This window comes from Bufo gargarizans, unplaced genomic scaffold, assembly GCF_014858855.1.
Source record: "Bufo gargarizans isolate SCDJY-AF-19 unplaced genomic scaffold, ASM1485885v1 original_scaffold_820_pilon, whole genome shotgun sequence".
Classification (NCBI taxonomy): Eukaryota; Metazoa; Chordata; class Amphibia; order Anura; family Bufonidae; genus Bufo; species Bufo gargarizans.
In genome coordinates, this window is record NW_025334710.1 from 104,260 (window position 1) to 119,131 (window position 14,872).

At 44.1% G+C, this 14,872-nt stretch overlaps 1 protein-coding gene across 4 annotated transcripts in view; it reads right to left on the reverse strand.

The window, feature by feature from the left end:
• The window catches only part of LOC122924117 (phospholipase A2 inhibitor NAI-like), an 87,348-nt gene that overhangs the window by 48,871 nt on the left and 23,605 nt on the right, over window positions 1-14,872 (reverse strand). For 2 of the 4 annotated variants that reach the window (XM_044275046.1, XM_044275045.1), the window contains exon 2: window positions 5,656-5,775. In XM_044275046.1, coding sequence (XP_044130981.1) covers window positions 5,656-5,775 — 120 coding nt within the window. Of the gene's footprint in view, window positions 1-5,655; window positions 5,776-6,120; window positions 6,500-14,872 lie in introns of those variants that run through there. The other 2 variants (XM_044275044.1, XM_044275047.1) reach the window with 2 other exon arrangements.

Consider the following 14,872-nt stretch of genomic DNA (forward strand, 5'->3'; position numbering starts at 1 on the left):
AGATAACCACACTATTGATGGTTAAATGGACTTGGTGACAGCTTGCCCCTAATGTAGGATATAGACAAAAAATAACCACACTATTGATGGTTAAATGGACTTGGTGACAGCTTGGCCCTGATGTAGGATATAGCAAAAAAATAACCACACTATTGATGGTTAAATGGACTTGGTGGCAGCTTGCCCCTGATGTAGGATATAGCCAAAAAATAACCACACTATTGATGGTTAAATGGACTTGGTGGCAGCTTGCCCCTGATGTAGGATATAGCCAAAAAATAACCACACTATTGATTTTTAAATGGAATTGGTGACAGCTTGCCCCTGATGTAGGATATAGCAAAAAGATAACCACACTATTGATGGTTAAATGGACTTGGTGACAGCTTGCCCTGATGTAGGATATAGCAAAAAAATAACCACACTATTGATGGTTAAATGGACTTGGTGGCAGCTTGCCCTGATGTAGGATATAGCCAAAAAATAACCACACTATTGATGGTTAAATGGACTTGGTGACAGCTTGCCCCTGATGTAGGATATAGCAAAAAAAAAAAAAAAACACACGATTGATGGTTAAATGGACTTGGTGACAGCTTGCCCTTGATGTAGGATATAGCAAAAAAATAACCACACTATTGATGGTTAAATGGACTTGGTGACAGCTTGGCCCTGATGTAGGATATAGCAAAAAAATAACCAGACTATTGAGGTTTAAATGGACTTGGTGGCAGCTTGCCCCTAATGTAGGATATAAACAAAAAATAACCACACTATTGATGGTTAAATGGACTTGGTGACAGCTTGCCCCTGATGTAGGATATAGCAAAAAAAAAAAAAAAAAACACTATTGATGGTTAAATGGACTTGGTGGCAGCTTGCCCTGATGTAGGATATAGCCAAAAAATAACCACACTATTGATGGTTAAATGGACTTGGTGACAGCTTGCCCCTGATGTAGGATATAGCAAAAAAATAACCACACTATTGATGGTTAAATGGACTTGGTGGCAGCTTGCCCTGATGTAGGATATAGCCAAAAAATAACCACACTATTGATGGTTAAATGGACTTGGTGACAGCTTGCCCCTGATGTAGGATATAGCAAAAAGATAACCACACTATTGATGGTTAAATGGACTTGGTGACAGCTTGCCCCTCATGTAGGATATAGCCAAAAAATAACCACACTATTGATGGTTAAATGGACTTGGTGGCAGCGTGCCTTGATGTAGGATATAGCCAAAAAATAACCACACTATTGATGGTTAAATGGACTTGGTGACAGCTTGCCCCTGATGTAGGATATAGCAAAAAAAATAATCACACAATTGATGGTTAAATCAACTTGGTGACAGCTTGCCCCTGATGTAGGATATAGCAAAAAAATAACCACACTATTGATGGTTAAATGGACCTGGTGACAGCTTGGCCCTGATGTAGGATATAGCAAAAAAATAACCACACTATTGAGGTTTAAATGGACTTGGTGGCAGCTTGCCCCTGATGTAGGATATAGCAAAAAATAACCACACTTTTGATGGTTAAATGGACTTGGTGACAGCTTACCCCTGATGTAGGATATAGCAAAAAGATAACCACACTATTGATGGTTAAATGGACTTGGTGACAGCTTGCCCCTAATGTAGGATATAGACAAAAAATAACCACACTATTGATGGTTAAATGGACTTGGTGACAGCTTGGCCCTGATGTAGGATATAGCAAAAAAATAACCACACTATTGATGGTTAAATGGACTTGGTGGCAGCTTGCCCTGATATAGGATATAGCCAAAAAATAACCACACTATTGATGGTTAAATGGACTTGGTGACAGCTTGCCCCTGATGTAGGATATAGCAAAAAGATAACCACACTATTGATGGTTAAATGGACTTGGTGACAGCTTGCCCCTAATGTAGGATATAGACAAAAAATAACCACACTATTGATGGTTAAATGGACTTGGTGACAGCTTGGCCCTGATGTAGGATATAGCAAAAAAATAACCACACTATTGATGGTTAAATGGACTTGGTGGCAGCTTGCCCCTGATGTAGGATATAGCCAAAAAATAACCACACTATTGATGGTTAAATGGACTTGGTGGCAGCTTGCCCCTGATGTAGGATATAGCCAAAAAATAACCACACTATTGATTTTTAAATGGAATTGGTGACAGCTTGCCCCTGATGTAGGATATAGCAAAAAGATAACCACACTATTGATGGTTAAATGGACTTGGTGACAGCTTGCCCTGATGTAGGATATAGCAAAAAAATAACCACACTATTGATGGTTAAATGGACTTGGTGGCAGCTTGCCCTGATGTAGGATATAGCCAAAAAATAACCACACTATTGATGGTTAAATGGACTTGGTGACAGCTTGCCCCTGATGTAGTATATAGCAAAAAAAAAAAAAAAACACACGATTGATGGTTAAATGGACTTGGTGACAGCTTGCCCTTGATGTAGGATATAGCAAAAAAATAACCACACTATTGATGGTTAAATGGACTTGGTGACAGCTTGGCCCTGATGTAGGATATAGCAAAAAAATAACCAGACTATTGAGGTTTAAATGGACTTGGTGGCAGCTTGCCCCTAATGTAGGATATAAACAAAAAATAACCACACTATTGATGGTTAAATGGACTTGGTGACAGCTTGCCCCTGATGTAGGATATAGCAAAAAAAAAAAAAAAAAACACTATTGATGGTTAAATGGACTTGGTGGCAGCTTGCCCTGATGTAGGATATAGCCAAAAAATAACCACACTATTGATGGTTAAATGGACTTGGTGACAGCTTGCCCCTGATGTAGGATATAGCAAAAAAATAACCACACTATTGATGGTTAAATGGACTTGGTGGCAGCTTGCCCTGATGTAGGATATAGCCAAAAAATAACCACACTATTGATGGTTAAATGGACTTGGTGACAGCTTGCCCCTGATGTAGGATATAGCAAAAAGATAACCACACTATTGATGGTTAAATGGACTTGGTGGCAGCGTGCCTTGATGTAGGATATAGCCAAAAAATAACCACACTATTGATGGTTAAATGGACTTGGTGACAGCTTGCCCCTGATGTAGGATATAGCAAAAAAAATAATCACACAATTGATGGTTAAATCAACTTGGTGACAGCTTGCCCCTGATGTAGGATATAGCAAAAAAATAACCACACTATTGATGGTTAAATGGACCTGGTGACAGCTTGGCCCTGATGTAGGATATAGCAAAAAAATAACCACACTATTGAGGTTTAAATGGACTTGGTGGCAGCTTGCCCCTGATGTAGGATATAGCAAAAAATAACCACACTTTTGATGGTTAAATGGACTTGGTGACAGCTTACCCCTGATGTAGGATATAGCAAAAAAATAACCACACTATTGATGGTTAAATGGACTTGGTGGCAGCTTGCCCTGATGTAGGATATAGCCAAAAAATAACCACACTATTGATGGTTAAATGGACTTGGTGACAGCTTGGCCCTGATGTAGGATATAGCAAAAAAAATAACCAGACTATTGAGGTTTAAATGGACTTGGTGACAGCTTGCCCCTGATGTAGGATATAACAAAAAAATAACCACACTATTGATGGTTAAATTGACTTGGTGACAGCTTGCCCCTTATGTAAGATATAGCAAAAAAATAACCACACTATTGATGGTTAAATGGACTTGGGGACAGCTTGCCCCTGATGTAGGATATAGCAAAAAAATAACCACACTATTGTTTTTTAAATGGACTTGGTGACAGCTTGCCCACTGATGTAGAATATAGCAAAACAAATAACCACACTATTGATGGTTAAATTGACTTGGTAGCAACTTGCCCCTGATGTAGGATATAGCCAAAAAATAACCACACTATTGATGGTTAAATGGACTTGGTGGCAGCTTGCCCCTGATGTAGGATATAGCCAAAAAATAACCACACTATTGATGGTTAAATGGACTTGGTGGCAGCTTGCCCCTGATGTAGGATATATCAAAAAAATAACCACACTATTGATGGTAAAATGGACTTGGTAACAGCTTGCCCCTGATGTAGGATATAGCAAAAAAATAACCACACTATTGATGGTTAAATGGACTTGGTGGCAGCTTGTGCTGGCGCACCACAAGACACAAAATGGCCGCCGATCACCCCATAAAAAAGTGACTGAAAAACGCTCTGGGCAGCCTAAAAACAGTGAGCAATTGAATTGCAGCAGTTCAATGACCCACAGCTGTAGATCGATCACTGACTTAAGTGTTTTGGAGGAGTTAATCACTGCCTAATCTCGCCCTAACAACAGTCGCAGATGCAACCTCTCCCTAAACGTGGCACAGCAGAGGCTGGATCACATGCTGCACTGGCCAATCACAGCCATGCCAATAGTAGGCATGGCTGTGATGGCCTCGTGGGGCAAGTAGTATGACGCTTGTTGATTGGCTGCTTTGCAGCCTTTCAAAAAGCGCCAAGAAAACGACGAACACCGAACCCGAACCCGGACTTTTACTAAAATTTTCGGGTTTGGGTCCGTGTCACGGACACCCCAAAATTCGGTACGAACCCGAACTATACAGTTCGGATTCGCTCATCCCTAATCACCACATAAAGTGACAAATGTTAGATTTGCAAAAAATGGCCTGGTCCTTAAAGGGTTTCTACCACCACATTTTGACCTAATTAGCTGTCAGACACTAGTGATCTGCTAGTATCTGCTCTACCTAACCATGCTATTGTAATCCCTTTCTGTGCATCGGTTACCCTAAAAATCATAGTTTTATTGCTATGCTAATGAGCCTCTAGGTGCTATGGGGGTGTCTTTTCAGCACCTAGCGTCTCCATCCACTCACCATTTCTGCCGCCCAGAGCGCTCCAGCCCACCCCTCTCCTCTAGATTGACAGCCCACTCGCGCCTGCGCCTTGTGCTTCTGTATTCGCAGGTGCAGTGACTGTTGGACTGCTCCCTGCGCCATAATCGGTGCAGGCGCAGTGAAGATGCCGGCGCAGGGAGACAGTCACTGCGCCTGCGTTGAATACAGAAGCATACGGTGCAGGCGCGAGAATTCGGCCGAGATTCAGAGAAGTAGTCTGTCAATCTAGAGGAGAGGGGCGGGCTGGAGCGCGCTGGGCGGCAGAAATGGTGAGCCTCTAGGTGCTGAAAAGATGCCCCCATAGCACCTAGAGGCTTATTAGCATAGCAATAAAACTATGTTTTTTAGGGTAACCGCTGCACAGAAAGGGATTACAATAGCATGGTTAGGTAGAGCAGACACTAGCAGATCGCTAGTGTCTGACAGCTAATTAGGTCAAAATGTGGTGGTAGAAACCCTTTAAGGTGAAAAATTGCTGAATTCTGAAGAGGTTAATCTTGACTCCAGAGTGTTTAAGTCACAGAGGATTGTCTAGACCAGAGACACTTGTAGGACTGTGATACTTCTTAAGTTTCAATGGGTTTTCAGCCCATGGATGTAAACAGGAATGTACCATAGGTCCCCATTCACAGACAGCAAACAGGGATATAAAAAAAATTAAAAAAAGTCTATTGGAAAGATACAAAACTTTATACAAAAATTAAGCTTGAGTTACAATAGAGTCTAACCCCTTCAAACCACTAGAAAAGATTGAACTTAATCAGATAACTCACCAATAGTTGTTTCTGTGTATGTAGATGCACACTGAAGTCCTGAATAACAGGTCATGCTGAGCATGGTACCGGAGCATGTCGTTTCATTAGAAATACAATATGTACACAAAAGAGTGTAACCTAAAGAAATGGGACACAGTCAGGACATTAATTATATATTAGTTATTTCCCAGCATATTTTTTCTGATGCAATGTTCGGAGAACAATGTTTAATAGCTTATGTAGCACTATGAACAGGATCAGAAATAAAATCTTACCAGGCATTGAGGGGTTAACATTAAAATAAATGTTAGTTTATGTTATTATTATCATTAGTTTTATTATTTCTTCTTATTATTATTATTAGTATTGTTATTTAATATTATTTTTAAGACTATTATGAACAAATTTATAAAAAGAAAAAAATAATAAAGCAAATATAAAACAAAGGATGATTCAGGTCTTATAATGTTTCTGAAAACTTACTTGTCGCTGCAAGAGCCGAGAGGAGGCTGAGAATTCCGATCAGGGAGCTCATGGCTCAGTTCTTGAAGGCAGGATGTAATGTGAGATGACAATCTCGAGGATCAAGGTTCCTAATTTATTATTTTGAGGGTGGGACTTGAGAAACGAAACAAACATTACCTCTTCTTATGTAACTGTGATTTTGTAATGTTGTGAAACAAATTGTATCAACAATACAAGTGACATAATGGAAGGCAGCATATGTAATCGAAAAATTGTCACAGGTTCAAGTAACTGGTGGGCGATTAGGCCCAACATTGACAGGTAATAGCAAAAATTTGACATAGGTAAGACTCTGATTAAACAGAATATCAAAGATATTAAAGCTTATTTCCTGATATGAAAGGAAGGAGCCGCATGGGGTCATCAGGTTTTACTAATGGAATTTTAACATGTGATCATCTTCAAATGGGTATATATTGAAATAGTTTGTTATACAAATTCTCTATATGTTTTCCATGGTGACCATATTTTCAGAAAAGAAGGTCTAGAATGAGATTTCCAATGGGAGATTTCCTCAAGCCTATATATCTGATCTACCTTATTGATCCAATGATCAATACAGGGGATGTCAGGAGACAGCCAGTGTGTTGGTAGGAGTAGTCTAGCAGCTGCCAGTAAGAGTGAGAAGAGGGATGATTTGTGTGATCCCATACCACCCATTCCCAGGGATATCAGGGCCAGCTCAGGTGAGCAGGGAAGAGATGACTGACAAATCTGGTTGCAAAGTTTAAGTATCTTGTGCCACCAAGGCTTAATTAGGTCGCAAGACCACCAGATGTGCATGAACGTGCCTTTCGATGCGTGACATCTCCAGCAAACATCAGAGGTTGTTGAGCTGTACCTACATGTTTTATCTGGGGTCTTGTACCAACGCATACAAATTTTATAGCTATTCTCTTGTATGCGTATACACCTGGATAATCTGTGAGGAGAAATTAAAAGTTTGGTGATCTCTTGGGGTGACAGACTACCTTGTAAGTCTCTTTCCCAAAGACCCACAATTGCAGATTTGGGAAGGGAGGAGGGTGACTTCAGGTGTTTATATATTCTAGAAATTGTTTTGGATGGATATACCTTACTAATCAGCTTAACATCAAACCAGCTGGATTCCCTTGTTTGGGAGATCTTTTTTGCCCAGAGAAGAGCCTCTGTCCTGAGGAAGTGCTGTAGTATGGGATTGTGAATCTGTGTATCTAGTAACTTGCATATATCAGGGTCAGAGAGAACACAGCCCTCCTTGTCCAGTAGTCGTGAGGAGGCAATCTCTGAAAATCTTAAGGTAATTGGGCAGCTCTCTCTTAGTTCCTTAGGCGCCAAATCAATGATGTCCTTAATAAGCAAAAGGGGGGATGGAAGTGTAGGACCTTCAGGGATGGCTGTGAACCACCTCCAAACCTTTAGGGTGTTGCAAGTGAGAGGATTGGTAATCGAGCCAAGTGGTGGGAGCGGCTTATTAGCCAGCAGGAGGGCCCGAATAGGGGATGGGAGTAACGCATTCTCTAATTTGGGCCAGAATTTGTGGACCGGTTCCCTGATCAAATCTATAGCTCTGGAGAGTTGGATTGCTTTCATATAGGTCTCAGGGTCGGGGAGACCAATACCACCTGTAGCTCTTGACTTAGTTAGCGTGTCAAAAGAGATGCGTGGGCTTTTGCCTTGCCAAATAAACTTGCGAATAGTTTTATTCAAAGAGGCAAAATATGATTTAGGCATTTCAATAGGGAGAACTTGCATCAGGTAGGTGAATTTCGGCATGATCAGGGACATAAAGATGTTCTTTCTACCAAACCACGAGAGATATTGAGAATCTAGGGAGTCCATCTGGGTCTGCATAGATGCTAAGAGGGGCTTGTAATTTAGTCGGAATAGGTCAGATAAATGGGGGGATAGTTTGACCCCTAAATAAGTTAATTGCTGCTTTTGCCAATTAAATGGGGAATTTGCTTGAAGAGAGGAGATGCTAGCAGAAGATAGGCCTATATGGAGCACTTGGGACTTGGAGGGATTAATCTTGAAATTAGAAATAGAACCGAAAAGGCTAAGTGTTGATAGGATCTTGGGCATGGACTTATGTGGGTTGGTGGTGATGATTAATAAGTAGGATGAGCGAACCCGAACTGTACAGTTCAGGTTCGTACCGAATTTTGGGGTGTCCGTGACACGGACCCAAACCCGAACATTTTCGTAAAAGTCCGAGTTCGGTGTTCGGCGCTTTATTGGCGCTTTTTGAAAGGCTGCAAAGCAGCCAATCAACAAGCGTCATACTACTTGCCCCAAGAGGCCGTCACAGCCATGCCTACTATTGGCATGGCTGTGATTGGCCAGTGCAGCATGTGACCCAGCCTCTATATAAGCTTGGGTCACGTAGCGCTGCACGTCACTCTGCTGTTACAAGTGTAGGGAGAGGTTGCAGCTGCGACGTTAGGGCGAGATTAGGCAGTGACTAACTCCTCCAAAATACTTCATTCAGTGATCGATCTACAGCTGTGGATCATTGAACTGCTGCTATTCAATTGCTCACTGTTTTTAAGCTGCCCAGAGAGTTTTTAATTCACTTTTTTCTGGGTTGATCGGTGGCCATTTCGTGTCTTGTGGTGCGCCAGCACAAGCTGCCACCAAGTCCATTTAACCATCAATAGTGTGGTTATTTTTTGGCTGTATCCTACATATGGGGCTTGGCTGTGCTTGCTATTTTATTGAGGGGTGAAATACAATTGCCAAAATAGCAGTACCCTAAATCTGGTGTTTCAGCTGTGGCCAGCCAATTGTAATACTGTCTGCTGTCTGGCAAAGGATATATTTTTGTTCAGGGTTGAAATACAATTCCCAACTTAGCAATTTCCTAAATTAGTGGTTTCTGCTGTATCAGGCCAACTTTAAATCTATCCCTAAAAGGGTATACAAGATTCAAGGTGCAGATAGAGTTATTCTCAATAACTTCACATACACGCTACTGTGCAATTCCAAGTCTAATTCTGTGTGTAAACGTATACCTGTCACCCAGCGCCTAAAAAATAGGCCTCAAATTTATATTCATCCAAATCTGTCATTATTGCTGTAGCTGGTCAAGTTATTTAGTGTCCGTCAAAGCACAGTTTTTGTTCTGGGTTAAAATACAATTCCCAATTTTGCAATTCTCTAAATTAGTGGTTTCTGCTGTATCAGGCCTACTTTAAATCTATCCCTAAAAGGGTATATAAGATTCAAGGTGCAGATAGACCTGGAAATTACTGCCCTTCCTGGTCAGATCCGTGAGAGGCTTGGCTAGCATAGAAAAGTCCCTGATGAACTTCCGATAATAATTGGCGAAGCCCAAAAAGCGCTGCAGGGCACGGAGACCACTGGGCTGGGGCCACTGTAAGACAGCCGAAACCTTCTCAGGATCCATGGAGAACCCCTCAGCGGAAATGATGTAACCTAAGAAGGTTACCTGGGATCGGTGAAATTCGCATTTCTCAAGCTTACCGAACAGCCTGTTCTCTCGTAACCGTTGCAACACTCGTCTGACATCCATAATGTGGGCCTCCATGGATTCAGAATATACCAAGATGTCATCCAAATAGACCACCACACACTGCTGCAACAGGTCACGGAAAACATCGTTGATGAATTCCTGGAAGACTGCGGGCGCATTGCACAACCCAAAGGGCATAACCAAGGATTCATAATGACCGGTCCTGGTGTTAAACGCGGTCTTCCACTCATCGCCCGCCTTGATCCTTACCAGGTTATATGCCGCCCTCAGGTCGAGTTTGGTAAAGACCGTGGCCCCTTTGAGGCGATCGAACAGCTCGGAAATCAAGGGTATCGGGTAAGCGTTCTTGATCGTGATGCGATTGAGACCCCTGTAATCGATGCAAGGCCTCAACTCACCGCCCTTCTTTTTCACAAAGAAAAATCCAGCCCCTGCCGGGGACGAGGATTTGCGAATGTGTCCGCGTGAAAGCGCCTCCCTCACGTACTCCTCCATGGCCTCATTCTCCGCTACCGACAGTGGATAGACTTTGCCACGAGGAGGAACGGCACCAGATTGTAACTCTATGGCACAATCGTATGGGCGGTGCGGAGGTAGGGCAACCGCGCGCACCTTATCGAATACATCCCGGTACTCTTCGTATTCAGGAGGCAACAGAGAGTCCGAGGAAGTACACAGCAACTTGACAGGCCCATGGATGCAACTAGCCCCACACTGCGGTGACCACGAGAGGATCTCGGCCGATCTCCAATCGAAAGTCGGATTATGCTTCTGGAGCCAGGGGTACCCCAAGACCACCGAGTAGTGTGGAGACGAAATCACCTGGAGACAGACCGACTCTCTGTGAACGGCACCAATGGCTATCCCCACTGGAAGGGTCTCATGAGTCACGTGTGGCGGCAGAAGGGGTCTGCCGTCTATCGCCTCAAGAGCCAGTGGGGAACCTCGAGGCTGCAGAGGAATGGGATTGGCGGCAGCGAACACACTATCAATGAACAAACCACCAGCACCAGAGTCCACCAACGCCTGGGTCGTCACCGAGCCCCCGACCCAGGAGAGGACAACAGTGATCAGTGGTTTGTCAACACGGGAAACTGGGGACGAGGAGACTCCACCCAAGATCTGCCCCCGACAGGATCTCAGGTGCGAGCGTTTCCCGGACGGTTCGGACATGCCAACCGAAAATGCCCACCGAGACCACAGTACATGCATCGGCCCTCGCGTCTCCGGAGTACCCTCTCCCCCTCGGACAGGCGAGCAAACCCCAGCTGCATGGGTTCACCCCCAGACAAGTCATCCCCAGGAGGCGTGGGAGGAGAGGGAGGCACGGGTGGGACAGCAAACGTAGGCGCCAATCTGTTAGAAGGCCTCCGCAGGCTCTCCTTAAAGGAAGGTCTCTCCCTGAGTCTGGTGTCAATCAAAATCAGGAAAGAAATAAGAGACTCGAGCTCCACTGGTAGGTCCTTAGCTGCAACCTCATCCTTCAAGGACATCCGAGAGACCATGAGAGAAAGCAGCGACCAGAGCCTCATTATTCCAGCCCACCTCTGCTGCCAGGGTACGAAACTCAATGGCGTATTCAGCTACGGATCGTGAACCCTGTCTGATGGACATAAGGAGCTTCGCAGCAGAGGCAGCACGAGCCGGCACATCGAATACCCTCCGAAGAGAAGCAACAAAACCTGGAAAACTCGGCAACCACCGGATTGTTGTTCTCCCATAAAGGGCTGGCCCAGGCCAAGGCCTTGTCCTGAGAGCAGCGAGATCAAGAAGCCCACCTTTGATCTCTCAGTAGGAAAGGCATGTGGCAGCAACTCGAAATAAATGCCCACCTGGTTAAGGAAACCTCGGCACTGAGTTGGCTCTCCCCCAAAGCGCTGTGGAAGGGGGGCAGAACCGGTCATACCCCGAGACACCGCAGGCGCAGCAACAGGTGTCGGGGTAGACTCTGGCGCAACAACCGGAGCGGCAGTAGGAGCGGGCCCAGGAGCGACAACCGACCCATCGGCAACGGAAGCGAAATGAGCCGTGCGTTCAAGCAGGGTTTGCAACGCCACAGCGAACCGACCCAACAGGTGATCCTGCTGATCAAGTCTGGCAATCAGCGTAGGTAGCGAGGATGGCCCTGTACCGTCAGAATTCATGGCTTGGTCCTAATGTCATGGAACCATGAACCAGACGTACAACAAGAGATAAGTGGGAATAAGAAGGCTTTATTGAAAATCAAGCTGTAAGCAAAAGTCCAAACGGATGGCTAAACCGAAGCAGGGTCTTGCGTAGCCAGAGGTCAGGAACCAGAAGGGTAGTCAGACGAAGCCAGGATCAGGAACCAGCGGGGTAGTCAGACGAGGCCAGGATCAGGAACCAGAAGGGTAGTCAGACGAAGCCAGGATCAGGAACCAGCGGGGTAGTCAGACGAGGCCAGGATCAGGAACCAGAAGCAGCAGCAGTCTTAGAAGCATGTGAACACAGGAGGACCAAGCAAGGAACTGAAGCCACAGACCTCCTATATATATGAGCTAGGCATCCAGCTCCTCCCAGTGGGAAGGAGAAGCCGCAGGGTGGGAGGCTACAAGAAACCCAGAAACCAAGATGGCCACCAGCACATGTCAAACGAAGGAGAACAGCAAGAAGGTAAGACCATGACAGTGCCGGGGCCTAAATATATGACAATGGACTGTTCCAATGTTGGGTGACGTGAAGCATGATTCTCTGCTATGACATGAAGACTGATTCTCTGCTGACATGAAGACTGATTCTCAGTTACGGGACCTCTCTCCTCTGCCTGGGTGCCCGGGCCTAAATATCTGACAATGGACTGTTCCAGTGTTGGGTGACGTGAAGCCTGATTCTCTGCTATGACATCAAGACTGATTCTCTGCTGACATGAAGCCAGATTCTCTGTTACGGGACCTCTCTCCTCTGCCTGGGTGCCGGGGCCTAAATATATGACAATGGACTGTTACAGTGGTGGGTGACATGAAGCCAGATTCTCTGCTATGGGATCTCTCTCCAATTGATATTGGTTAATTTTTATTTATTTTATTTTTATTTTTATTCATTTCCCTATCCACATTTGTTTGCAGGGGATTTACCTACATGTCGTTGCCTTTTGCAGCCCTCTAGCTCTTTCCTGGGCTGTTTTACAGCCTTTTTTGTGACGAAAAGTTCGGGTCCCCATTGACTTCAATGGGGTTCGGGTTCGGGACGAAGTTCGGGGCGGGTTCGGATCCCGAACCCGAACATTTCCGGGAAGTTCGGCCGAACTTCTCGAACCCAAACATCCAGGTGTTCGCTCAACTCTATTAATAAGTCATCCGCAAATGCTGCTAACTTAAATTCTCGAGCTCCAACTTTCAGACCTCTAATATCACCACTTTGTCTAAGAGTTTGCAGGAGGGTTTCCATTACTAGTACAAATAAAAGGGGTGAGAGGGGTCACTCTTGTCTCGTCTCATTTCTAATGGAGAAACAGGAGGATAGTAATCCATTGACCAACACGGACGTCGAGGAGCACGTGTACATTGCAAATACTGCGTTGATATATGGCTCTGGGAATTGAAATTTTGACAGAGTCAATCTGATATATGTCCAGTCCACTCTGTCAAATGCTTTCTCGGCGTCCGTGCCAATCAGGACCAAGGGAGTGTGTTTAAGAGAGGCATAGTACAAGGAGTCTAGTATTTTTGCGGTATTATCCTTCCCCTCTCTCCCCTTTACGAAACCTACCTGATCTGGCTGGATTAGTTCAGCTAAGAAGTTTTGTAACCTAGTGGCCAACATCTTGGCTATAAGTTTAAGATCTACGTTAAGTAAAGAAATTGGGCGATAGTTGGAGCACAATGTGGGGTCTTTGCCTTCTTTGGGTATTATTGTTATAGTGGCCTTAGTTATATCGGGTGAAAATGGGATGTTAGACATAGCCAAATTACAGACAGGTAGCAGATATGGTAGGAGTGTGTTTTTGAAGGTTAAGAAAAAAGATATGGGGAGACCGTCTGGGCCAGGACATTTACCTCTGGGGGTCGATTTGATGGCAGCTTCTAGTTCAGAGACAGTAAAAGGTTTGGTTAAGGACTCCCGTTGTATTAATGTTAAGGCTGGGAGGTCAAGTGTGTCTAGAAAGGAGTTAATGTTGGTTTCCCTGCACTTAGAAGGATTAGGTAGGTCAGGTACTGGAAGGTTGTAAAAGGGAGTTATAAAATAACCTGAATTTATCAGCTATCTCCTCAGCCTTGAACAGTAGAGTACCTTGCTGAGACCTAACAGATTGAACGTAGCGGGAATTTCTTCTCTGTTTAATGCGATTCATCACATATTTAGAGGCTTTATTGCCGTGGGCAAAAATTTTCTGCTGAACAGACAAGAAAAACTTGGCTGAGCGTTCATTTAAAAATAATTTTAACTGAGCTCTGAGGGAAGAAAGTTCCGCTAGTTGCTGATCTGTCAGGGATTGTTTATGAGCTTTCTCTGCCATGTGAATTTTTGACAGCAAGTCGCTGAGTTTCTCTGATTCTCTTTTCAGAAAGGAGCAGAGACCAATCAGCCTGCCTCTAATGTACGCTTTATGAGCGTCCCAGAGGACTTGGGGGGATATCTCAGAGGTATTATTTATTAGGAAATACTCCTCAAGATAAGAGGTTATAAGAGCAGTATGTTTTGCGTTGTTTAGTAGGGATTCGTTAAATCTCCAGTTGGTTTGCCTATTAGTTTTTTTCTTCTGGGCGTATTTCACAGTAAATCGGGGCATGGTCGGACAGGGTAATACTTCCAATTTTTGGGAAAGAGCAGAATTGCAGCTTATCTTTCGGTATTAAAATATAATCAATTCTACTGTATGAACTATTAGCAGAAGAATAGAAAGAGTAATCAATTGCTTCAGGATTGTGGCAGCGCCAAATATCTAAAACTCCCAGGTTATGTAATTTCGTATGCAATAATCTGAGAGTTTTTGCCGAGGCTGGGGATTTTTTGGAAGAGGTGTCTATTGAGGGGTTCAAAGCTATATTAAAGTCACCTGCCATGATCAGAAAACCTTCCCTATGTTTCTCTATCAAAGATAGGACTGGGGTGAGCCAGTCGTTTTGATCTACATTTGGGGCGTATATGTTTGCAAAAGTAAAGATGGATTGTCCCACTTGGCCTATGAGGATCAAGTATCGACCCTCTGGGTCTTGAACGTGAGATTTATATTGAAAAGGGAGCCCCCTACAAAAGCCAATGCTGACTCCCCTC